The sequence below is a fragment of the Dictyostelium discoideum genome, assembly GCF_000004695.1.
Source record: "Dictyostelium discoideum AX4 chromosome 6 chromosome, whole genome shotgun sequence".
Classification (NCBI taxonomy): domain Eukaryota; phylum Evosea; class Eumycetozoa; order Dictyosteliales; family Dictyosteliaceae; genus Dictyostelium; species Dictyostelium discoideum.
The window spans coordinates 2276361-2302702 of NC_007092.3; the positions used below are offsets into that span (position 1 = coordinate 2276361).

Below are 26342 nucleotides of genomic sequence, written 5' to 3' on the forward strand. Positions count from 1 at the left end.
AAAATAAAAAAAACCAAAAAAATAAAAAAAACCAAAAAACCAAAAAAAAAAAAAACCAAAATAAAAACAAACTATAATAAAAAAAAAAAAAACCAAAATAAAAACAAACTATAGTAAAAAAAAAAAACAAAAAAATGGTTAATTATTTACTTTTTGTAGATGGTAGTGATAATAGTAATAGAGCATTACAATTCATAAAGAATAAATTATTAAATTCAAATAATAAAGGTGATAAAATTACATTAATGCATTTTGTACATCGTATTGAAAACTCATGGTTAAATCCAATCTCTGATAATTTAAATAAACTTTCAAATATAGAAGAAGAACAAAAATCAAAAGATTTAGAAAAGAATTATATTGAAAAATGTAAAAAATCATTTGTATGTATTTATTTTATATTTTTTAAAAAAAATAATAATAATAATAATTATAACACTAACACAATAAATAATATTACTAGCCAGATGAAATTCAATGGAGATATATTAGTATAATTAAAGAGAATGCAGAGGATGTTATTGAAGCAATTAAAGAACAAAATCCAGATATTGTTGTAGTTGGAACTAGAGGTAATGGATTTTTAAAGAAAATGTTTTTAGGTAGTTTTAGTGAAATGGTTTTAAAACATTCACCATATCCAGTTTTAATTATTCCATAAGAAAAGTAAAACAAGATAGAAAATTAATAAATGTATAAAAAAAAAAAAAAAAAACATCTATCTATTTATATATATAGATTTATGTGTATTTATTTATAAATATATTTTTTTTTTTTTACTTTTTTTTTTAGTTTTAGTTTTATTTTTTTTTTTTTTAAAAAATTAATATTGTTGTGGTGGAGCAGATGGTTGTTGTTGTTGTTGTTGTTGATCTGGATAAATTTGTGGATATAAAGAAGCATATTGAGCATAATAAGCATTTAAACTTGCTTGATATTGAGCAGCCATTAATTTAGCTGATTGATATTTGTTACCACCTTGAGTTGCGATTGGATAACATTCTTCACAAACACGAACTGGTTTTGGATAAGCTAATTTAGTGATTGTAGTTTTGGTTGAGGTACATTTATCACAGAAAATCTTCATACAATGACGACAATGATGTTTACGAGCAAACAAACTAAATCCTTTATTACATTTACGACAAGCGGTAGCATGTTCATCACCTTCCCATGGATGACGATATGAGACATCAGGTGGTAATGGAGTACCTGGTGGTTGAGATGGTACAGTGCTGTAGAGGAATTGTGGGGCGAATAAGGTCAATGGCAAGGTTACAGATAAATCGATTGCCATTGGGATATCGCACTCCAACTCCAATAGATAGCTACTTGTGATATGTTTACCCAAGGAAGATGATGGTTTCAAATCCACTGGTATTGAGAATGGGAGATAACGCTTGCCATAGAAGCATGGTTGGAAGCCGTCGTATTGCTGTTTATAAATTGCATTGGTGATACAACGATGATAAAGACGTGTCTTCAATTGCATTGTATGGTGTACCACCAATGAGATCTTTCTAGTTGGTTTAATTGAGGTATTGTTTGCCTTCATTTTGGCAACCAATGTCTCGCCTGGGAAATAGGCATTCTTATTCAACCATGTCTTTACATGCAATTTACCTTTGGTCAACATGAATGATTTCTTATTCTCTGCAAAACTTGGTTGAACCAATTCACCACATTTCTCATTGATAATTAATTTAGTAGTTGATTTCAAATCGTGTTTATGTGCAACATCAACGGTTGCTTTACATTTATATAAAATCTTTGCTGAATATGCTCCCATTGCATCCTTACCATCATGACAAAATGTGCCTGGTAAATCTGATGGTAATTGATATGAAAATGGGAAACTATAATGTCCACAATTAACTGTACCTGCTTGTGGATAAACAACAATTGTCTTTTTTATTTTTCCAATGTTAACACACACGCACACATTATATTTTTTAAAAAAAATGATAATAATGATTTAATAAATTACTACTTACTGATTTGAAAAATTCTTTATTTTCTTTATGATCAATGGTTTTATAAACTGTACGTTTGTTTGAGCCCTCACCTTCAGTTTCAGTACGAAGTTCTTGAAGCCATAATCTTTCAAAACCTTTAACTTTGACAATGACACCTTTGGCAAAGAATGGCACTATACAGTCCATTTCAATTGTACCACTAATGATATCACCACCGACATATGATGATTGATTCAATTGCACCCAAATACGATTACGACCATCAATCATAACACCACCAGTAACTGCACCAACAACTGCTCCAACAATACCACCTAATGATAAATTAACTGATGCACTTTCTTTATGGTGATGGTGATGATGACCACTATTACTATCTGTGACTGACATTGTCATAGATGGCATACCAAATCCACTGTTAATTGAGATTTCTGCATTACCACCATTACTATGGTGGTGATGGTGACCACTATGAGTTTCTTTGACTTCCATAGTCATATTTGGCATACCAAATCCACCATTGAATGAAACTTCAGCATTACCACTATTGCTATGATGATGATGATGACTTGAGGTGGTATTTACATTCATTGACATATTACCAAATCCACTTGATACGAAATCAACACTTTCTTGTGCAAGTTCTGGATCACCTGAAACAGTTACTTGGTAATTCATTTTATTTATCTTTTTTTGATTTTTTTTTTTTTTTTGATTTTTTTTTTACGAGTGTTGAAAAATAATGGTACTAATAATAAAAAAAAAAAAAAAAATTGGTTTTTTGTACACTAAATTTATAATATACAACCGAAAAAAAAAGATAATTGATAAAAAAAAAATAATGAAAAAAAAAAAAAAATTGATTGACGTTTTTTTACTTTTTTTTTTTTTTTGATATTTTTTTTTGTCAAAAAAAAGATCACTTTTTAAATTTTATTTTATTTTATTTTATTTTTTTTTATTTTTTTTTTTCAACTCCAAAACAGAATTTCCGACCAATTGTTTTTTTTCTTTGGTTTTTAAAAAAAAAAAAAAAATAATATTAGACTTAAATGGAAAATTTTTTTTTTTTTTTTTTTTTTTTTTTTTTTTTTTTTCTTTTTCTAAAAACCTAAAAAGGATTACAAAATCAAATAAATATTAACTTTTTTTGGTTACATAATAAAAAATATACAACCAAAAAAAAAAAAAAAAAAAATAATTATATTTAATATTAAATAAAAAACAGGAATTTAAATTTTTTAATTTTTTTTTAATTTTTTATTTGGTTTTATTTAAAGAATGTACTCTTTATGAGAAGCCTCAATTTAAAGGAAATGAAAATCAAGGGTTGATTTAAGTCACGTTAAGAGAATTGTTCTCAGTTGACTCATTTGGAAAATTTTTCATAGCACAGCTCAAAAATTTCCGGTAAAGTAACTTTGTGATATAAAAAATCTATGAATTGTTAAAAAATGTTATTTAGATTATCCTTTGATATTTTCTTATTATGGGTTTTTTTTTTTTTTTTTAAAATTTTTTTTTTTTAATTTTTTTTTAATTTTTTTTTTTCTTTTTTTATTTTTTTATTTTTTTATTTTTATTTTTGTTTTTTTTTTTTTTAAATTAAATAAAATAATTTTTTTATTTTTCCAACGATTCTATAAATATTTTTTTGTTTTGTTTTGTTTAAACATATTTTTTTGTTTTGTTTTTTTTTATTTTCTTATAAAATAATATTTTAAAAATATAAAAAAAATAATATTTAAAACACTTTCCCATAAAATTCACAAAAAGGGTTTTTTTTTTTATTTTTTTTTTTTTAATTTTTTTAAATATAAGTTATTAAAAAAAAAAAAAAAAAATGACATAACATAAAGCTAAAAAAAAAATCAAAACAAAAAAAAAAAAAAAGGAAAATGACACATAACGAAGATAGTTTTAATAATACTAATGATCATCATCATAATAATGACGATAGTTTTTATTGTAATAGTAGTGATAATAATAATTTAAATAATAAAAATAATTTAAATATTAAAAATAATAATAATAATAATAATAATAATGATAAATTGTTTTTTAAAATAATAAGAAATAAATATTTATTAAAAACAATTGGATATTGGATTAGAAATCATAATGGTAAAGAAAGAAAGAAATATTATAGATATGATGAAATTGATTCAGTTGAATTTCTATTAGAACAAAGTTATATAGAACTATTAAAATATAAATTTAAAAGGAATCATAAAGAATTAAATTTTACAATTGGATCATTTGAAATGTTATTTTCAAAATTGGGTGACAAAGATATATCATTAATTGAAGAAATCTATTCAAAATATGGTTTATTAATACATCAATGTAATCATACAACTATAATTGAAAATGCAATTAAATTATCTTGTAAAAAATCAAATAATATCAATAGTAATAATAGTAGTAGTAGTAATAATAATAATAATAATAATAATAATAATAATAATAATAATAATAATAATAATAATAATAATAATAATAATAATAATAATAATAATAATAATAATAATAATAATAATAATAATAATAATAATAATAATAATAATAATAATAATAATAATAATAATAATAATAATAATAATAAAGAATTTTTAGTTATAAAATTTTTATTTAAAAATGGATTTAAATGTCAAATGGATCATTCATTAGTTCATGTAACTAGTAGTGGTAATTTTAAATTATTGAAATTATTAATTGAAGATTGTGGTTGCATTGTAACATCTAAAAGAGTATTGGATTCAGCGGTTAGAGATGATAAAGTATCAATTGAAATGTTAAAGTATTTATATGAAACTACAGGATACGTTTGTAGTGGTAATGCAATTAATAGTGTTGCATTATCTGGTAATTTACAAGTATTAAAATGGTTAACAGAGAATCATCCTGGATTAAGTGGTACATCTAATGGTGTTGATTGGGCAGCACAAAAAGGTCATTTAGATATAATCAAATATATTTTTCAAAAGAGAACAGAACAACCATCGAACAGAGCAATTGGATTGGCAGCTAAGAATGGTAGATTCGATATAATCAATTATTTACATCAAAGAAATTGTACATCTCATTCACACGCATTAACGGTGGCAGCTAGTGAAGGGAGAATCGAGATATGTAAATTCATATTGGAGAATAGACCAGAAGGAATAGAAATGGGTTTATTGACACCAGTCTACAATAATGGCCATTTGGATATTTTAAAATATTTAACTAAAACAATACCATATGTTAAAGTTACACCAGAGGCAGTATTAAGTGCCTGTATTAGAGGCTATTGTGATATTATAGAGTTTCATCATTATCATAGAAACGAGGCGACTACCACATTTTCAAGTAGTTGTATGGATGAAGCATCGAGACATGGTCATTTGGAAATTGTTAAATTCTTACATTTCAATCGTACCGAAGGATGCACTTCGAGAGCGATGGATTACGCATCTGAAAATGGTTATTTGGAGATTGTAAAGTTTTTACATAATAATCGTACAGAAGGTTGTAGTTTTAATGCATTGGAAAAGTCGTCAAAGAATGGTCATTTGGAGGTTGTACAATTTTTAATTGAAAATGGATTTTATAATGAAAATTACATTGGAAATGCAATAGAGTTGACATCATTAAATGGTCATTTACCAATTCTCAAATTATTAGTATCACATTTTAAAAGTAGATTATCATTTGTAGCTTTAATCAATGCTTGTAAATCAAATCATCTAGATTGTGTTCTCTATTTATTAAATGATGAATTCTCAGATATCAACATTTTATTCATATCACTTCAAACTTCAATTAAACATAATTCAATCAAAGTTGTAAATCATTTAATCGATTACATTAAAAAACAATTATTAAAAGAAAATAAAGATGAAAAACTTCAAAAAGATCTTGAATCAATTTTAAAATACGATTGGATAGTATTAATTACAAATTATCAAAGATTTGAAATTTTAAAAATATTTGATTCTTTAGATTTTTTAAATATATCAAAATTAAGCTTAAAAGAGTCAATAGAATTTTCAATGATTAATAATGATATTCAAATTTTAAAATATTTAACAAATAAATTAAATCAAAATCAAAATAAGAATAATTTATTTTTAAATATAAATAATAATATATTAAAAACAATATTTGAAAAAGGTTATCTTTTAATTATTAGATTTTTAAATGAACAAATAGGTAATAATAATAGTTATATTGAAACATTTTTAAAAGAATTTGGTGAAAAGAATAATTTATTTATTAGAGGTTACTTTTCAACATTAATTTATTTATTTCAAAATTTTAATCAACCAATTAAAAAATTAATTGAAAATTGGATTTCTGAATCATGTATAAAAGATTCAAAATTAATTGAATATTTTGATAATTAAAAAAATAAAATAAAATAAAAAGTTATTTATTATTTATTATTTATTATTTATTATTTATTATTTATTATTTATTATTTACAAGTTTATTATTTCTTATTATTTTCTAAAAAATGAGGGAAAAAGAAATTAATTTCATCAATTGCTTCTTCTTCAGAACCAGATCCATGGAATGCATTTCTTGTATCTGAAGTACCATATTCACCTCTTAAACATCCAATTTGTTCTCTTGCTTTATCTCTGTGTGTTGGACCAATAAAATCTCTCCAAGGTTTTATACTAGTATTATTATTATTATTGTTATTGTTATTATTAATTTCTAAAGATTTATCAGATAATATTAAAGGTATTATATCACCTCTAGTCATGAATGATATTAATCTTTCATAGAAAAATTTTCCTCTATGATCTTTATAAAATTGTTCTGCTTCTTCTAAGGATAATTTAATTTGCTTTCTTTGGTGTATTATAAATTTTGATTCTATTTTATTTATAATTTTATCTACATTTTGATTTTGTTTTACTAATATATCTGGTTTTATAATTGCAAGAGTATATTTAAATTTATTCATTTTCCAATTCTATCCGTTTTTTATTTATCCTTTTATTTTTAATTTTTTGAAAAAAAAGTTTTAAGCAAAAGGTTTTTTCGTGAAAATAAAAAAAAAAGAAATAAAAAAAAAAATGAAAAATTAAAAAAATCTTTTTTTTTTTTTTTCTTTTTTTTTTTATAAATAATATTTTTTTTTACAACAACTAAAATAACATGTTAAGAATTGTTGTAAAAAATGTTAATAAATATTTAAATTGTTCAATTTCTAAAAATAAAAATTTAACTATAAATAGAATTGGATTACAAATTAAATCATTTTATTCAACAACAGCAATAAACACACAAACATATAATTCCAAAGTAATATATAAACTAAAAGATGGATCTAAAAAAGAAATTCAATTAGAATATGAGGAAGAAAAAGAAAAAGAAAAAGAAAAAGAGAAAGAAAATGAAGAGGAAGATGAAAATAAATTAAAATTAATAGACGATAATTTATTAAAAAATATAAAAGAAATGGATATTGATTTCGATGAAAAGTTAGAAGGTTTAGTTGAAAGAGCGCCACAAATTTATTCAGAAACATATGTTATAGAAGACAAATATAAATGGAGTGTACACCACAATAACTATTTGGACCTTTTGCTACAACCTTTTCAAACTTTTTATAAAGATAAAGTTCTCAGTAAACTTCAAGTCCTTAATTTAGGAATCGCTCACCCTAGGGAATTCGATTTCCTACCAACATCACCACTTTTAAAAACTTTTCGTTGGGGTGACTTGGAATCTTTAAGATTCCTTTTTAATTTTATTGCAAAGTAAGTTTTATTATTATTATTTAATATTATTACTTCGGGTTATTTTGTTAACTTTTTTTTTTTTTTTTTTTTTTTTTTTAAAAAAAAAAAGGAGAGAGGGTTTTAAAAGTTTAGATGATTGGTATAAGCAAGATATTTATTCAATTCATCGTATATATCAATTACAAAGAATTAGAAATCAATATGCTCCATTAAACATTCCTTCACTTTTAACGCATATTTATCCATATCATAATTGGGATACAAGAAAGTTTACATTAAAAGTAATAGTAATATCAGCATCAACTCAAATAATTCAAAGAATACTTAAAGAACTTGGATATATTAGTAAAGTTGAGCCATATCCAATTCCCAACCCTATTAAACCATTACCTATATCATTGCATCACCAGATCATGTATAAAAATTATTTTGCACAACATAGGGTAAAAAACTTAATATTATTGACTCAGAATTTTAAATTAGATTATTTTAGTTTGTATGATCATTTATCATTATATAAAATTGGTGACTATACTAATGATCAAATAAATAATAATGAAAATAATGAAAATAATAATAATAATGAAAATAATGAAAATAATAAAAATAATGAAAATGATTTTGTAATGCGTAAAAAACTATTTAAACTAAAAGAAGAGTTTAAAAAAAATCCATATAAAGTGGATAAAGAGAAAGTATATGCAATTGATTTCAATAATAATAGACCATATCTTATTTATGATTCAATCACTCGTTCTATTAGTTTTATTTGTTTTTTTCATCCATATTTAAAACCATGGTTATTCAAGTATCAAGATTTTGAAAGTGAAAGAGAATATTCACAATTAATGATCAAAGAGATTGAAGAGAGATTCAATATTGTAGGACCATCTCAATGGTATGATTTAAAATATAGTAAAGAGTTGGAGGAATTGTTACCAAAAGATTGGCATTATTGTTTGAATTTCATTCAATATTTGAATATCAAGTATCCATCATTCAATTTTCAATCGAATAAATTTAAAGATCAAAAGATTTTTGAAAAGTTTTATTACACTCCCACTACTCGCTTCATTAAATCGGTCTTGGATGAATTTCTCTTGTCAAATGATTTTAAAGAAATTTCCGACTTGTGGGGACATTCCAGTGTTGAACATATGTTGACTGAAAGATTAAGAACAGAATTAAAACTTCCTTTTAGATTAGCCTATTTAGCTCAACTTTACCCTTTTGTTCATCCTGAAAGAAATTTTGGTCCGGAACCACCACCAAAACTAGCTATTCACAAAGGATCTTTGATTGAAATGGTTGCAAAAGAAAATCTATCAATGGAGGATTTATACAAATTAGATAAAATCAATGCCTTAAAAAAAGAGAATCTAATCCAATCTACTATTAGATCTGTATTTCCAGATTATGATTGGATTGACTTGAAATTTCCTATCAAACCAAATCAAATAACCAAATTTAGGAAAAATAAGATTGCCATTCAATATTACAATTACCTTGCAAAAAAATATTCTTTTGCTCATCCATTGGATTTGATATCAATCATCAGTACTATCGATAGTACTTCAATAGATGGTCTTGCCAATAAAAGATTCATTGAATTTGGTCTCTTTAATCATATTATTGCCAAATCTATTGGTATGGAGGATTTTCCAAACGTTACTTCTTTACCATTCGATGATTCTATGATTAATAGTTATTTTAGAAAGATTTTAAATCTAACTGATGGTATGCTCTTTTTTTTTTTTTTTTTTTTTTTAAAATTTTAATAATAATAATAATTTTACAAATATTAACAACCTTCTTTTTTTTTTTTCAATTATTAGAAGACATTGGTATCAATATTAATAGATTCACTGTTTTTTCAGAATTGTTAAAAAAACAAGTTAAAAAATAAAATTTATTCCTCTTTTTATTTTCAACAAAAAACATTATTTTTTTATTTTTATATTTATATAAAATTATATATAATTATTTAAATTATGAAAATAAAAAATTATATTTAATTGCAATATAAAATTTGCTAATAAAATTTATAAAAATATCAAGGTTTTATAGTGTAATTGGTTAGCACCCAGGACTTTGAATCCTGTAATCTGAGTTCGAGTCTCAGTAGAACCATTTTTTTTTCTTAAAAATATTTTGACAGGTCACAGGTTCAAATCTTAAATTGGGTATCTACATAAAAAAAAATAAAGAAATAAATTTTGAGTAAAGATCAAAAAAAGATTTTACACATTTTTTAAAATTTTTAATTAAAAATTTGAAAAATTTAAATTTTTATTATTATTAAAATCATCTATTATTAAAGGTTTATAACCATTAAATGACACACCAAAATTTTTTAAAAATTTATATTGAATGTCGGATAACTTAAATTGGTTTTCAATAACTGTTTGCTGATTTGATTTGTTTCTTTTTATATTTATTAAATATTCTAATAGAGAGTCATTTTGTAATTTTACAGATGATTTTAAAATTCTAATTAAAAGGTCACAAAATTCATTTTTAGATAATAAAATAAAATCAATTAGTTTGATAGTGAAATAGTGATTATTGGATTGAATGAAAATTTCAAATATATATTCAATTTCCTTTTCACAGAAAAAACCAATTGAAATTAAATATAAAATAACCCTAGGGTTTGAAGCCAATAAATCATGTAATAATCTTTTCTTAAATGAGTTGCTTTTGTTTAAAACCAATTGTTTCTTTAAATACTGATCAATAAAAAAGACCCAATTATTATTTATACAAAGAAATAAAATATTTAAAAATTCATTCTTTTCAAATTGAATTTGATTTTCAGAGTTTGAAATTTCGGTTGACCACTTTTTTAAAATAAAAGGTAAAAGTTTTTTATTTGATTGATCATTACTTTCAAATAAATGATGATTTAAAGTTTTTGTTTTATATTCGAAGGTTTTTTTTGAAATGTAATCATTAAAGTATGGAAGACTATTCAATTTATTAAAAAATTTACATCTTGATACTCTGCAAAGAGGAGGTGATTGTAATAATCTTTCAAACATATTTTCAAATAGATTTTTATTATCTTGAATCTTTAATGTTTTAACAAAATTCAAATTCAAGTTATTGAATAGTAATTGTTGATCATATTTAATTGAGGATTCTAATAAAGCAAAATAATTATATACACTATTAATAATTTGAGATTGATTCTCGATTGAGGTTAATTGAATTTTAAAGTGATCAAACCAATAATTTTCAAATAAATAATTTAAAATTTCTTGATGATTTTCATTTGCTACAGATATTAATAAAGTTAGCGGTGGTTTATAATATTTAGTATATAGTTTTACTAAAGGTAAATCATTTTGAATGGAAAATGTACGATTTGAATCAAAAATCTTTTGAAGATTTATACCATTTTTTAAAAAGAATTGAAACTTTTCAACTGTTAAATATTCAGATGATGATAAACCTCTCCATATTGTCGTTGGTGCTTTCTTTGAAAGTTCAATTGCATTTGATAAATCATTATTTATACATGTTGGTAAAAATTTAATATTATTTATTAATGAATCGAATGCACGAGTTTTTAAAATGTATTGAGCAATACTTGGATCTTTAACTATAATTGAACTGGTATAGGAATTCTTTAATTTCTTTATAAAATCATCAGGTAAAGAAATCATAACTTTTAAAAGTACCAACATTGATGATTTCATTAATGAACATGGTCTAATTTTAAATTGATCAATGGTTTTAATTGAAACTTTTGTATCATAAACTTTTATTTTCGAATCAAAAGGATCCATATTTGAATTTAATTTTTTCTTAAAAATTTCTAAAACCATTTTAAACATAAATTCATCACTGTATTCTATAATCTTTTCTAAAAATGTTAAATTTGAAGAATTTGATTCAAATAAACCAATTTTATTCAATACCATAGGTCCAAACTCTTTTGATAATTTCTTTTCAACAATTTTTTCTAAAACTTTAAAAATTGATTCTTCAAAATTTAATTTATTATTATTATTATTATTATTATTATTATTATTATTATTATTATTATTATTGTTATTAGCTTGAGGAGTTATTAAATCTAATAAAATTTTAAATCTTCTTTTAGAATCACAACTTGATGAGAATGAAAATTTTTCTAAATTTTTACAATCATAAATTGTTGGATTAAATATATCTACAATAAATTTCAATGTTTCATAATTTTCTATTGAAACTAATAATGAATCTAAAGAATTTGAAACTTTTTTAAATTGTTGTTCAATTTCAAATTGAAAAATCTTATAAATCTTGTAAAATATTTGAAAATCTAATTCCTTCCATTTAAATAATTTATATAAACAATAATAATTAAAATTTATAAAATGTTTATAATTATCTTTTTGAGAATTTTCAAATAAATAATTTAATTTCTCTATTAATAAAACTTCATTCTTGGTTTTAATTATTAATGAAAGTGGAAATTCATAATAATTATATGTTAGATAATATTGATTACTAATTTTTAAAAATTGAAAAATTTTTTTCCTTAAAAATGAATTTCTATAAACTTTAAAAAATAAATCTCCCATTTTAAATTTGTACTGTGCTTATTTAAAAAAAAAAAAAAAAAAGAAAAAATCAAAAAAAAAAAAAAAAAAAAAAAAATTTAAAAAAAAAAAAAAAAAAAAAAAATAAAGATTTAATTATTTTATAAATAGAAAATTTAAAAAAAATTATTGTCCTTTTATTTTAAATTAAATATTAAATAAATAAAAATAAACATATACATATATATTAATTTTTGGTGATTATAAATTCAATCTTTAGCTTTATTACAAAAAAAAGTGGGTGAAAATAAGAAATTGTTTTTTTTTTATTTTTATTTTTTTTTCATTTTTTTTTTTATTTTTTTTTTAAAAAAGATAAAACATTGTTATTAACTTTTTTTTTATATCTTAAAATCATTAAGAGTTTCTAATTAAAAAAAAAAAAAAAAATTAAAAATAGAAATAAATAATAATAACTATTTTTTGAAATTATCAATCTATTTTTATCTTTTTTTTTTTCAATTATCTAATTTGGGATATCTAAATTAAATTCCAAGATTAAAATAGTGTGTTATTGTTGGTTGATTCAATACCCCAAAAAAAATAAAAAAAAAAATAATAAAAAATCAGGTTCACTTAGAGACACTAGTTCTCATTAGTCGGGTCATTTTTTTTTTTTATTTCTTAAATTAATTGTGTTCAATTTTTTTTTTTTTTTTTTTTTTTTTAATAACCTTCTATATTTTGTTAATAAACTTTGAAATGTTCAACTATTTTTTTTTAAAAGTTTAAACTCTTTTTAATACAAATAAATAATAAAGGGTTATTTTCAAAATAAATTAAAATTAATAATTATTTTTTTTTTTTTTTTTTTTGAAGATAAATTTTATTTAAAAGTTAAAGAATAATTAAAAATAGTATTTAAATTTTTAATGAAAAAATTATAATGTTGAGAAGAAGTTTTTTTTGATAAATAATTAATTTTTGAATTATTAATTGATAAATGACCAATTAAAAATAATTTAATTAAAATTTTATGTAAAATAAAACTATTACCTAGTTTTCTTTCTAATGAAATTGAACAAAATGATAAATCATTTAAAAAACCACCATTATAAACAGAAATGAACAAAAGTTCAACATTTAAAGAAAAACCAAAAGATTTAATTTGAGAATTTGTAAAGATAATCGAATTTAAAATTGCAAAACGAATAATATTTAATGCAAAGGTTTTTGATCTCCATTTCGAAAGTCCTTTTAAAATATTTTCATTTGAAATTAATTGAGCAATTACAAATTTAGAATTTTTTTTATTTATTTTACTAATTGAACTATAGATTTGACCTAAAATTTCGAAAACCATATTAGATACGATATCAGTATACACCTTTCTCAATTGAGAATTGTAAAGCCACTTTCTTGCAGTTCCTGGGTTACTTTTTAACCATGACACAAACTCTGGATTAAATTTAAAATTTAGTATACTAATATCATAGATTTTATTATCATCTTCTTGATTAAAAAAAAAAGAAGACCTTTCATCAAGTTCTACATAATGTTGTAAAATTATTGGTGAAATGTAATTAAAAAGGTCAATTAAATTACATTGAATTGAATGAATTAACAATAAAATAAGATTTGTTTTAAAAAGTGATGGAGATGATCCATCACCAAAGCATATATTACCATGGTTGATAATATTCTCTAAAAAACATTTATGTAATTCTTTATTACTACTACTACTGCCAGATTCAAATGCTTTTTTAATTTGATTATAATTATACTTTTTTGGAAACCTTTTAAAATAAGATTTTAATGCATTCACATCTTGATTCTTGATAATAACATTAAGAATTTCTAATGGATTATAAAAAAATGGTATTTCTTTTTCAAAAAGATTTGATTCTATCATTTCTTTATTAACTGATTGTAAAAAGTAGTAATCAATATATTTGTGTTGTGGGAGTGGTAAAGTCTCAAACTTGACCTGTTCTCTTTTTCCAATTTTTCTAAGTTGGTAATCACAAACCCAAGAGATTTTAACATTATATAAGTTTTTTAATTCTTCAAAATAATTATCATTTAACCATATTGCTACATCTGAATCATATATTAATCTTTGTTTGTGAATTGGTTCTTTATCTCTTTGAAAATATTTCCAGTAAAAATTTTTACATAAAACTTTTACAATATCTAGGTTAAAACTTTCAAAAATAAATCCAATTGGTATATCGAATGATTCCAATATCGATCTCTCTATACTAATTCCTAATAATTTCACAATTTCATCATTATTTTCTAATAGTGCTAAAGGTAACTTTGTTGGTGGTAGTGGTGTATATTTATATTTTTCTAATAATAATTTAAGCATAAATTGATCTTGGTATTTACTAATTGCACTAAATAAATTATTTATTGCTGAATAGAATGGATCATACAATATTTGAAATTTATTTGGGAAATATTCTAAAATTAGTGAACCAAATAGTTTTGATTGATTTGTTTTAATTATATACTCTAAATAATGTACCAATTCTCTGAATGATACATCAATTTTTAATTCACTAAGGATGTATCTAAAAATTTCTTTTTTCTTTTTAATTTCATCATCATCATCATCATCATCACCATTTACTGTTCTTTTAAATTTATCAAACATTTTAAATATTGGTTCTATATCTATGGTTTCAATTTCGAGATACTTATTATTTATCAAGTATTTAAGTTTCTTTAAATCACAAATACCAATTATAATTGAATTATAATCAATTCTAACCAATCGAGCTATATATGGACTATTATAATTTAATTTATTATGATATTTAATTTCCTTATTGGTTTTTTTAATTTGTTTATTAATTTCTGTTATTTCATTTTTAAATGTTTCAAAAACAATTTCAAATAATTCAAATGGTAATTCCCTCCATTTATATAATCTTTTTAAACAATATTCACTAAAATTTAAAAAATGTTTACTTTCTATTATTGATTTATTATTATTATTATTATTATTATTTTTAAAATATTTATTATAATTATTTATTTTTTCAATTAATAATGGTTGATTTTTTGTTTTTAATATTAATTCAAGTGGGAAATCATAATAGTTATATCCAATATATGTTTGTTCTTTATTGTGTTGTGTAATATATGAATAGATTTTATTGATTAAATATTTATTTTTGAATACTTTATAAAATAAAAAATCCATTTTCATGTTTGGGTTGGGGGAGAAAATGATCATTTTTATTTTTTTTTTTTTTTTTTTATTTTTTTTTTTTTTTTATTAATTTATTAATAAAAATTTTTTTTTTTTAACTTATTTTTTATTTTTTATTTTTTTATTTTTTTTTTTTTTTTTGTGATTTAATTTTATTTTTAGTATGAATTTAGTGGAGAGAACTCAAAATACACACGATATAATATATAAAAATTAATGTAATCATTCTGTTTATTTTTTTTGTTTTTTTTTTTTTATTTTTAGAATTCAATTATTTATCATTCTTTTTTTTATGTAATTGTTTTTTTTTATTTTGAAAAGAGAGGGAATATATTTTATATCAATGATAAAAAAAAAAAAAAAAAAGATCATTTTCTCCCCCAACCCAAACATTTTTTTTTTTATTTAAAATTTTAATTTATTAAAATTTTTATTAAAAATAGTAATATTGTTATAACTAGCATTATGTATCATTGAAAAAGAAAATAATGCATTGATTTCTGGAAATTTATTTGTTGATGATATTGTTCTTAATAAACAATTATCTACATTTTTAAATGACATATATCCATTAAAAAACATTTTAATTAAAATTTTATGAAATACAAATCCTTTACCATTATTTTTATCCAAAAATGGTCTACAACATAATATTTCATTAATACTATTTTCATAAAATGATTTTACCAAATTTTCATCATCGAAACCAAATGATTTGAATTGATTATCTGAATCTAAAACAATACCATTAATAACAGCAAAACGAATGATATTTAAAGGAATATTTTTCAAATCCTTTTTATTTTCATTGTTATTATTATTATTATTATTATTATTATTATTATTTTTATTTTTATTATTATTATTATTATTATTATTATTATTATTATTATTATTATTATTATTATTATTATTATTATTATTATTATTATTATTATTATTATTTTTATGATTATTATTATTAATATTTTCATACATAATTTGATTTGATGTTAATTCTCTAATGATAAACTTTGAATCTGATTTTAAAGTTTTATTAATAATTTTATAATCAACTTTTTCATTTAAAATTTGAAAGACAGTGTGTGATAATGCATCAAAATAAAATGATTTTAAATGTGAATTGAAAAACCATTTTCTTGAGATATTATTATTTTTAGCACTTTTTAAACATTTAATAAATTGGTGATTATATATAAAATCTTTTAAAGTAATCTTTTCATTATTCTTTATTGCTAATGAAATAAAATTAAAAAGTTCAAAAGAACCATAATCAACACATGAAGCCAAAAATGAAATAATTGAATTCATATTATGATTTTTTGGAAAATTACAATTAAATATATTTTCTATAAAACAATTAAATAATTGTTTATTTCCACTATAAAATGCACTATTAACTTGATCGAAATTGTAATAATTTGGAAAAATATTAAAATAAGCAATCAATACTTCAACATTTTCTTCCTTTATTATAATATCAACTAATGATGTTAAAAATGAATATTTATTATGAAGTTGTGCTAAAATTGAATATTCATTATAATTATTATTATTATTATTATTATGCTGTTGTACTAAAAATTGTTCAGACTCTATCATTTCTTTATTGATAAAATCAAAATAACAATTTGCAATATATTGAAAAGTTTCAAATTTAACCTGTTCCCTTTTATTATTGATTCTTAAATGTAAATCACATAGACATGAGATTTTAATTTCGTTTTTCTTTTTTTTTAATAATAAAAAATAATTATCACTTAAAAACAATGCAATTTTAGGGTCATATATTATTTGAATAGTTGAATTTCTATAAAATCTATCTGTTGTTTCATTGAATAAACTTGATTTTAATGCTTCACAAAGTACCTTTACAATTTCTAAATCAAAATTGTTTAAAATAAATTCAAGTGGAAAATTCATTGCTTCTAAAGTTGATTTACTTATTCTAATACCTAACAATGTAAAAATTTCTGATTCAGTTGTTGGTGTTAGTGTTGGTGTTGCTGTTGGTGGTGCAAGTGTTGTTGTTGTTGTTGTTTTTGTTGATGATGATGGTGGTGCAGGTGTTGTTGGTGCAAGTGTTGTTAGTGTTGGTGTTGGTGGTGGGGGTGGTGGTGGTGTTGGTGTTGTTGGTGGCGCAAGTGTTGTTAGTGTTAGTGTTGGTGTTGGTGTTGGTGTTGGTGTTGGTGTTGGTGTTGGTGTTGGTGGTGTTGGTGGTGTTGGTGGTGGTGTATATTTATATTTTTCTAATAATAATTTAAATATATATTGGTCTTTGTATTTAGAAATTATTTGAAATACATTGGTTAATTGATTATGTATAATTGGTAATTCTTTTGGGAATAAATCTATAATTTGTTTTCCAAAAATTTTCGATTGATCTTTAATCATAATTTCACATAAATATGTTGTTAATTGAGTAAATGATAAATCAATTTTAGATTCGTTTATTAAATATTGAAATATTTCTTTTAATTTTATTTCTTCATCATGATGATCATGATTCACTTGGATTCTATAAATCATTTTTCTTTTTCTTTTTAATTTTCTTGAATGTATTAAACTAAAAACTGAATTGATATTGATTGACTCAGTTTCGAGTAATTGATTATTTATTATATATTTGAGTTTATCTAAATCTCCATTAATGATTAGATAACTATGGTATAGTATTTTTTCTTTTCCATATTTATTTATTTTAATTTTTCCAATTATTTTTTCAATTTCTTTTTTAAATGTTTGAAAAATAAGTTCAAATAATTCTAATGATAATTCACTCCATTTATATAATAGTTTTAAACATTGTTCATTAAATGTTAAAAAATGTTTACTATTTAATATTGATATTTCTGAATATTTATTATTTTTATTATTACTATTATTATTATTATTATTATTATTATTATTATTATTATTATTATTATTATTATTATTTATAAAATATTTAATATAATTATTTAATTTTTCAATTAATAATGGTTGATTCTTTGTTTTTAAAACAAGTTCTAATGGGAAATCATAATAGCTGTATCTGATTAATCTTTGTTCTTTATTATACTCTGAAATATATGAATAGATTTTTTTCTTTAAATAAATATTTTTAAAAACCTGACTGAATAATAAATCCATTATATATATATAAAATAATATGTTGCTAGTTAAAAAAAAAAAAAAAAGAAAAAGAAAAATGAAAAATGAAAAAAAAAGTTTTTATAAATATATTTTTTTTTTTTTTTTTGATAAATTCTCAAAAAAAAAAAAAAACAAAATCCCACAACCAAAAATAATAAAATATGTATCACGATATATATTAATAATTATAAAAATAATTAAATGTGCAAAAACACAAATAAGTTGACCTTACAGCAATCTTAACAATTTTATCACATTATAAAAAAAAACCTCAGTCAACTGTATAAAGTGATAAATTTTTTTAAGTTCCTAACTTCCGAATATTAAGAGAGGTCCGAGGTTCGAAACTCCGTATAGTAACCAATAAAAGTGACCCAAATGGGGCTCAGCTTAGTTGTAGGCCCACTAAAGCTAAAAACTACAAAAAACAATTTGAATCACCCAAAAACCAAAAACCAATCAAAAAAAAAAAAAAAAAGATTTAAAAAAAGAATGGAAAAAAAGTTATACATAACTTTTTTTTATTTAAAATTTTAATTTATTAAAATTTTCATTAAAAATAGAAATATTATTATAACTAGAATTACGTATCATTGAAAAAGAAAATAAGGCATTGATTTCTGGAAATTTATTTGTTGATGATAATGTTCTTAATGAACGATTTCCTTTATCTTTAAATGACATATATCCATTAAAAACATTTTAATTAAAATTTTATGAAATACAAATCCTTTACCATTATTTTTATCCAATAATTGTTTACTACATAATATTTCATCAATACTATTTTCATATAACGATTTTACTAAATCTTCATCATCGAAACCAAATGATTTGAATTGGTTATCTGAATCTAAAACAATACCATTAATAACAGCAAAACGAATGATATTTAAAGGAATATTTTTCAAATCCTTTATATTTTCATTATTATTATTAATATTATTATCATTATTATTACAATACATAATTTGGTTTGATATTAATTCTCCAATGATAAACTTTGAATCTGATTTTAAAGCTTTACGAATAATTCCATAATCAACTTTTTTATTTAAAATTTGAAAGACTGTATGTGATAATGCATCAGAATAAATTGATTTTAAATGTGAATTGATAAACCATTTTCTTGAGATATTATTATTATTTTTTGCACTTTTTAAACATTTAATAAATCGATAATTATTAATAAAATCATTTAAAGTAATCTTTTCATTATTCTTAATTGTTAATGAAATAAAATTAAAAAGTTTAAAAGAACCATAATCGATACATGAAGCCAAAAATGAAATAATTGAAATTATATTATAATTGTATGGAAAATTACCATTAAATATATTTTCTATAAAACAATTAAATAATTGTTTATTTCCACTATAAAATGCACTATTAACTTGATCGAAATTGTAATAATTTGGAAAAATACTAAAATGAGCAATCAATACTTCAACATTTTCTTCCTTTATTATAATATCAACTAATGATGTTAAAAATGGATATTTATTAAAATTAATTTGCTGTTGCGCTAATAATGAATTATTATAATAATTATTAATATTATTATTATTTTGTCGTGCTAAAAATTGTTCAGACTCTATCATTTCTTTATTGATAGTATCAAAATAACAATTTAAAATATATTGAGAAGTTTCAAATTTAACCTGTTCCCTTTTACCAATGATTCTTAATTGTAAATCACATAGCCATGAGATTTTAATTTCATTTTTCTTTTTTTTTAATAATAAAAAATAATTATCACTTAAAAACAATGCAATTTTAGGGTCATATATTATATGATTAGTTGGGCATGTATTGAATTTATCTGTTGTTTCATTGAATAATCTTGATTTTAATGCTTCACAAAGTACCTTTACAATTTCTAAATCAAAATTGTTTAAAATAAATTCAAGTGGAAAATTCATTGCTTCTAAAGTTGATTTACTTATTCTAATACCTAACAATGTAAAAATTTCTGATTCGGTTGTTGTTGATGTTGCTTTTGTTGCTGTTGTTGGTGGTACAAGTGTTGGTGTTGGTGTTTGTGTTGGTGTTGGTGTTGGTGTTGGTGGTGTTGGTGGTGTATATTTATATTTATCTAATAATAATTTAAATATATATTGATCTTTAAATTTAGAAATTATATCAAATACATTGGTTAATTGCTTATGTATGATTGGTAATTCTTTTGGAAATAATTCTATAATTTGTTTTCCAAATATTTTCGATTGATCTGTAATCATAATTTCACATAGATATGTTGTTAATTGAGTAAATGATAAATAAATTTTATATTCATTTATTAAATATTGAAATATTTCTTGTAATTTTATTTCTTCATCATGATTCACTTGGATTGTAATTTCAGAACGAATCATTTTTCTTTTTCTTTTTAATTTTCTTGAATGTATTAAACTAAAAACTGAATTGATATTGATTGACTCAGTTTCGAGTAATTGATTATTTATTATATATTTGAGTTTATCTAAATCTCCATTACTGATTAAATTAATATGGTGTTGTATTTTTTCTTTTCCATCTTTATTTATTTTTTTAATTTTTCCAATTATTTCTTCAATTTCTTTTTTAAATGTTTGAAAAATAAGTTCAAATAATTCTAATGATAATTCACCCCATTTATATAATAGTTTTAAACATTGTTCATTAAATGTTAAAAAATGTTTACTATTTAATATTGATATTTCTGAATACTGATTATTATCGTTATTATTATTATTTTTATTATTACTATTATTATTATTTTTTTTTTTATTACTATTATTTTTATTATTATTATTATTTTTAAAATATTTATTAAAATTATTTAATTTTTCAATTAATAATGGTTGATTCTTTGTTTTTAAAACGAGTTCTAATGGGAAATCATAATAGTTATATCTGATTAATCTTTGTTCTTTATTATACTCTGAAATATATGAATAGATTTTTTTCTTTAAATAAATATTTTTAAAAACCTGACTGAATAATAAATCCATTTAATATATTAATAGGTTGTTAATCAAAATAAAAGAAAAAAAAAAGAAAAAGAAAAAAAAAGTTTTTTTAATTTTTTTTTTTTTTTTTTGATAAATTCTCAAAAAAAAAAAAAAAATAAAAAAAAGAGGAAAGAAAATCCCACAACCAAAAATTATAAATATTTATCAGGATATATATTAATTATTTTAAAAATAATTAAATGTGCAAAAACACAAATAAGTTGACCTTACAGCAATCTTAACAAAATTTTTTCTGAATAAAAAAACCTAAGTCAACTGTATCTTTTATAAAATTTTTTCTAAAACCTAAGTCTTTTTTTTTTGAATTGGATAACGCAATTATTATTTGCTTCTCCTTGAGGTTATTCTAAAACCTAAGTCAACTGTATCTTTATAAAATTTTTTAAGGTTCGAACTCCCAAGCTAAAGATGTCCTAGGTTCGAAACTCGGTCACGAATCAAATTAATGTGACCCAAAATGGGGCTCACCTTGTTGTAGTCTTACTAAAGCTAAAAACAATCAAACCACCCAAAAACAGTAAAAAACTAAAAACCAACCAACATTCAAATTTAAAAAAGAATGGAAAAAAGTTATATATAAATATATTTTAAAATTTTAATTTATTAAAATCTTCATTAAAAATAGTAATATTGTTATAATTAGCATTACGTATCATTGAAAAAGAAATTAATGCATTGATTTCTGGAAATTTATTTGTTGATGATAATGTTCTTAATAAACGATTTCCTTTAACTTTAAATGACATATATCCATTAAAAAACAATTTAATTAAAATTCTATGAAATACAAATCCTCTACCATTATTTTTATCCAATAATGGTCTACTACATAATATTTCATTGATACTATTTTCATAAAATGATTTTACCAAATTTTCATCATCGAAACCAAATGATTTGAATTGAATATCTGAATCTAAAACAATACCATTAATAACAGCAAAACGAATGATATTTAAAGGAATATTTTTCAAATCCATTTTATTTTCATTATTATTTTCATTATTGTAATTATTATTATTATTATTATTATTATTATTATTATTATTATTATTATTATTATTATTATTATTATTATTATTATTATTATTATTATTATAATATATAATTTGGTTTGATGTTAATTCTCTAATGATAAACTTTGAATCTGATTTTAAAGCTTTATGAGTAATTCTATAATCGACTTTTTTGTTTAAAATTTGAAAGACAGTATGTGATAATGCATCAAAATAAAATGATTTTAAATGTGAATTGATAAACCATTTTCTTGAGATATTATTATTACTTTTAACACTTTTTAAACATTCAATAAATTGATAATTACTAATAAAATATTCTATACTAATATTTTCATTATTCTTTATTGTTAATGAAATAAAATTAAAAAGTTTGAAAGAACCATAATCGATACATGAAGCCAAAAATGAAATAATTGAAAATATATTATAATTGTATGGAAAATTACCATTAAATATATTTTCTATAAAACAATTAAATAATTGTTTATTTCCACTATAAAATGCATTATTAACTTGATTGAAATTGTAATAATTTGGAAAAATATTAAAATAAGCAATCAATGCTCCAACATCTTCTTCCATTACTATAATATCAACAAATGATGTTAAAAATGAATAATTATTATTATAATAATTATTATGCTGTTGTGCTAAAAATTGTTCAGACTCTATCATTTCTTTATTGATAAAATCAAAATAACAATTTGCAATATATTGAGAAGTTTCAAATTTAACCTGTTCCCTTTTACCAACGATTCTTAATCGTAAATCACATAGCCATGAGATTTTAATTTCGTTTTTCTTTTTTTTTAATAATAAAAAATAATTATCACTTAAAAACAATGCAATTTTAGGGTCATATATTATTTGAATAGTTGAATTTGTATTAAATTTATCTGTTGTTTCATTGAGTAATCTTGATTTTAATGCTTCGCAAAGTACCTTTACAATTTCTAAATCAAAATTGTTTAAAATAAATTCAAGTGGGAAATTCATTGCTTCTAAAGTTGATTTACTTATTCTAATACCTAACAATGTAAAAATTTCTGATTCGGTTGTTGTTGGTGTTGGTGTTGGTGTTGGTGTTGGTTTTTTTGTTGGTGTTTGTGGTGGTACAAGTGTTGGTGTTGGTGTTGGTGGTGGTGTTGGTGGTGTTGGTGGTGGTGTATATTTATATTTATCTAATAATAATTTAAATATAAATTGGTCTTTGTATTTAGAAATTATTTGAAATACATTGGTTAATTGATTATGTATAATTGGTAATTCTTTTGGAAATAATTCTATAATTTGTTTTCCAAATATTTTCGATTGATCTTTAATCATAATTTCACATAAATATGTTGTTAATTGAGTGAATGATAAATCAATTTTTGATTCTTTTATTAAATATTGAAATATTTCTTGTAATTTTATTTCTTCATCATGATGATCATGATTCACTTGGATTGTAATTTCAGAACGAATCATTTTTCTTTTTCTTTTTAATTTTCTTGAATGTATTAAACTAAAAACTGAATTGAAGTTGATTGATTCAGTTTCGAGTAATTGATTATCTATTATATATTTGAGTTTATCTAAATCTCCATTACTGATTAAATTAATATGGTGTTGTATTTTTTCTTTTCTATATTTATTTATTTTTTTAATTTTTCCAATTAATTTCTCAATTTCTTTTTTAAATGTTTGAAAAATAAGTTCAAATAATTCTAATGGTAATTCACTCCATTTATATAATAGTTTTAAACATTGTTCATTAAATGTTAAAAAATGTTTACTATTTAATATTGATATTTCTGAATACTGATTATTATTATTATTAATATTATTATTTTTAAAATATTTATTATAATTATTTAATTTTTCAATTAATAATGGTTGATTCTTTGTTTTTAAAACGAGTTCTAATGGGAAATCATAATAGTTATATCTGATAGATCTCTGTTCTTTATTATACTCTGAAATATATGAATAGATTTTTTTCTTTAAATAAATATTTTTAAAAACCTGACTGAATAATAAATCCATATTATATATAAAAAAAAAAAAGAAAAAGAAGTTTTTTTTTTTTTTACAAATTGTTGTAGGGAATTTTCAATAAAATTTCACTACAGTAGCGTAGTGAATTTTATTATTTAATTTCACTACAGTAGCGTAGTGAAAAAAAAAAATCACTGACCCTAAATTTTTTTTTTTTTCAAAAAACAAATAAAGTTTATTAAATTATTATCTTTTATTTGAATATTAGCTCTATTTAAGGTTTTTTAATTTTTTTTTTTTAATTTAATTTTTTTTTTTTTTAATTTAATTTTTTTTTTTTTTTTTGCGCCAAAATTTTTTTTTTTTTTCCCCAACAAAACTTTTTTTTTTTTTTTTTTTTTTTTTATTTTCATTTTCCCAAAATGAAACAAGATAAATTATTTAAAATTTATTGAAGATAATAATTTTGAAAATACTAAACATAAAAATTATAAATTTTTACATGATGAGTAAATATTTTTCCTTACCATAACACAATCATTTTTTAAATTCTGACCAATAAAAAACAGAAACAGAAAAGAAAAATTATTTAGAATTGAAAAAAAAGTCATGAATTGTGGCGGAGATAGAAATATATCAAAAGAAGTGTGTTTAGAAGTAATTAATGATTATAGAATGGTATCACTCTGGGAAGAAATGCATAAAGGTCATATAGGAAGAGATGCAACCTATGGGAACTACAAGACTAAATATTATAATATGGGATTGTATTCTTTTGTATCTGATGCAGTAGATACGTGTGACATTTGCCAACGAAATAGAATAAAAGGTTTGGTATCAATCATTTTTTATATGATGTTTTGTAACTTTTATATTAAAACTCTGTGAAAGTATGGCACTGCGATAATGGACGTGAATTTAAAAACAAAGTCCAAAAAGAATTCCTAAAACTTTTTCCAGGCTCCAAGTCAGCACATGGAGCTCCTCGTACACCAACAACTCAAGGTATGGTAGAAAGATTGAATCGAACTATCAAGGAGAGGATCTCAAAATTAAAACAACAAGAGTATGATATTGTGAACAATATAAATTATCGATATGTTTATTAATTAATCATTTATAAATAAATTTTAGTTTTCTTGATGGTACTTCTAGGTCTCTTTCTGAACTATTAAAACAAGCTTTGTATGATTACAATAATACAAAAACAAGAACAATTAAAATGACACCATCTCAAGCTGTTGGTATTGTTCCTTTGTTTATTAATGTTCAATCAGAACAAGACTCTCAATCAATTGGTGTTTCAGATGTTTCAAAAGAAGAAAGAACAGCTATTATTCTTGAAAATCTCACAAGTTACCAAAATCAATGGAATTCAAAACCACCAAAGGGATTGAAAGTTGGTGATACTGTACTCTTTCTAGAAATTAAAAAAAATAATGTAAGTAATTAAAACATAAAGATTAATAATATATGAAACAGTAATAATTATCAAATTTTATATTTAATTCTAATAGATAATATTGATTTTAGGTATAATAATAAGGGGGTTCTGGAAGACACTATACTGCTCTATAAACTTGAGTTTTTGGAAGACGGACTAATCGCCTGAATACAAGGTCATACTCTGTGTTGGNGAAGGGAACAAACCATGGATGTTTATAACATGCGAACTTGATATTGTTAGAGCATTGTCCTCATACATGAAGATACNGACTCTTTTACTTCTGG

The 26342-nt window shown here is 21.3% G+C and overlaps 11 protein-coding genes and 4 non-coding genes across 15 annotated transcripts; 8 read left to right on the top strand and 7 right to left on the bottom strand.

The window, feature by feature from the left end:
* Window positions 1-134: 134 nt before the first annotated feature.
* Window positions 135-661, top strand: DDB_G0292922 (hypothetical protein; the record flags this gene model as incomplete). The annotated part of the gene is made up of 2 exons (XM_629442.1): window positions 135-383; window positions 464-661. 2 exons carry the CDS (start codon window positions 135-137, stop codon window positions 659-661), a joined length of 447 nt encoding a protein of 148 aa, XP_629444.1.
* A 162-nt stretch (window positions 662-823) lies between these two features.
* On the bottom strand, window positions 824-2654 carry adcA (FYVE-type zinc finger-containing protein; the record flags this gene model as incomplete). Its single annotated transcript, XM_629443.1, has 2 exons — window positions 824-1906; window positions 1995-2654. The coding sequence occupies 2 exons, from the start codon at window positions 2652-2654 to the stop codon at window positions 824-826; spliced, it is 1743 nt and encodes a 580-aa protein (XP_629445.1).
* Window positions 2655-3874: 1220 nt separating this feature from the next.
* On the top strand, window positions 3875-6364 carry DDB_G0292926 (hypothetical protein; the record flags this gene model as incomplete). The annotated part of the gene is made up of 1 exon (XM_629444.1): window positions 3875-6364. One exon carries the CDS (start codon window positions 3875-3877, stop codon window positions 6362-6364), a length of 2490 nt encoding a protein of 829 aa, XP_629446.1.
* Window positions 6365-6450: 86 nt separating this feature from the next.
* On the bottom strand, window positions 6451-6933 carry DDB_G0292928 (hypothetical protein; the record flags this gene model as incomplete). The annotated part of the gene is made up of 1 exon (XM_629445.1): window positions 6451-6933. The coding sequence occupies one exon, from the start codon at window positions 6931-6933 to the stop codon at window positions 6451-6453; it is 483 nt and encodes a 160-aa protein (XP_629447.1).
* A 194-nt stretch (window positions 6934-7127) lies between these two features.
* Window positions 7128-9620, top strand: DDB_G0292930 (hypothetical protein; the record flags this gene model as incomplete). Its single annotated transcript, XM_629446.1, has 3 exons — window positions 7128-7732; window positions 7824-9451; window positions 9550-9620. 3 exons carry the CDS (start codon window positions 7128-7130, stop codon window positions 9618-9620), a joined length of 2304 nt encoding a protein of 767 aa, XP_629448.1.
* A 151-nt stretch (window positions 9621-9771) lies between these two features.
* Window positions 9772-9844, top strand: tRNA-Gln-UUG-14. Its single transcript has one exon. It is a non-coding gene; the product is annotated as a tRNA-Gln (tRNA).
* A 134-nt stretch (window positions 9845-9978) lies between these two features.
* On the bottom strand, window positions 9979-12285 carry DDB_G0292932 (hypothetical protein; the record flags this gene model as incomplete). The annotated part of the gene is made up of 1 exon (XM_629447.1): window positions 9979-12285. One exon carries the CDS (start codon window positions 12283-12285, stop codon window positions 9979-9981), a length of 2307 nt encoding a protein of 768 aa, XP_629449.1.
* An 844-nt stretch (window positions 12286-13129) lies between these two features.
* DDB_G0292950 (hypothetical protein) lies at window positions 13130-15454 on the bottom strand (the record flags this gene model as incomplete). The annotated part of the gene is made up of 1 exon (XM_629448.1): window positions 13130-15454. The coding sequence occupies one exon, from the start codon at window positions 15452-15454 to the stop codon at window positions 13130-13132; it is 2325 nt and encodes a 774-aa protein (XP_629450.1).
* Window positions 15455-15868: 414 nt separating this feature from the next.
* Window positions 15869-18595, bottom strand: DDB_G0292952 (hypothetical protein; the record flags this gene model as incomplete). Its single annotated transcript, XM_629449.1, has 1 exon — window positions 15869-18595. One exon carries the CDS (start codon window positions 18593-18595, stop codon window positions 15869-15871), a length of 2727 nt encoding a protein of 908 aa, XP_629451.1.
* A 224-nt stretch (window positions 18596-18819) lies between these two features.
* Window positions 18820-18881, top strand: r59. Its single transcript has one exon.
* Window positions 18882-19248: 367 nt separating this feature from the next.
* DDB_G0292934 (hypothetical protein) lies at window positions 19249-21591 on the bottom strand (the record flags this gene model as incomplete). Its single annotated transcript, XM_629450.1, has 1 exon — window positions 19249-21591. The coding sequence occupies one exon, from the start codon at window positions 21589-21591 to the stop codon at window positions 19249-19251; it is 2343 nt and encodes a 780-aa protein (XP_629452.1).
* A 220-nt stretch (window positions 21592-21811) lies between these two features.
* r60 lies at window positions 21812-21870 on the top strand. Its single transcript has one exon.
* A 41-nt stretch (window positions 21871-21911) lies between these two features.
* On the top strand, window positions 21912-21977 carry r61. The gene has a single exon.
* A 222-nt stretch (window positions 21978-22199) lies between these two features.
* DDB_G0292936 (hypothetical protein) lies at window positions 22200-24659 on the bottom strand (the record flags this gene model as incomplete). Its single annotated transcript, XM_629451.1, has 1 exon — window positions 22200-24659. The coding sequence occupies one exon, from the start codon at window positions 24657-24659 to the stop codon at window positions 22200-22202; it is 2460 nt and encodes an 819-aa protein (XP_629453.1).
* Window positions 24660-25220: 561 nt separating this feature from the next.
* On the top strand, window positions 25221-26064 carry DDB_G0292954 (hypothetical protein; the record flags this gene model as incomplete). The annotated part of the gene is made up of 3 exons (XM_629452.1): window positions 25221-25440; window positions 25503-25677; window positions 25746-26064. 3 exons carry the CDS (start codon window positions 25221-25223, stop codon window positions 26062-26064), a joined length of 714 nt encoding a protein of 237 aa, XP_629454.1.
* Window positions 26065-26342: the final 278 nt, after the last annotated feature.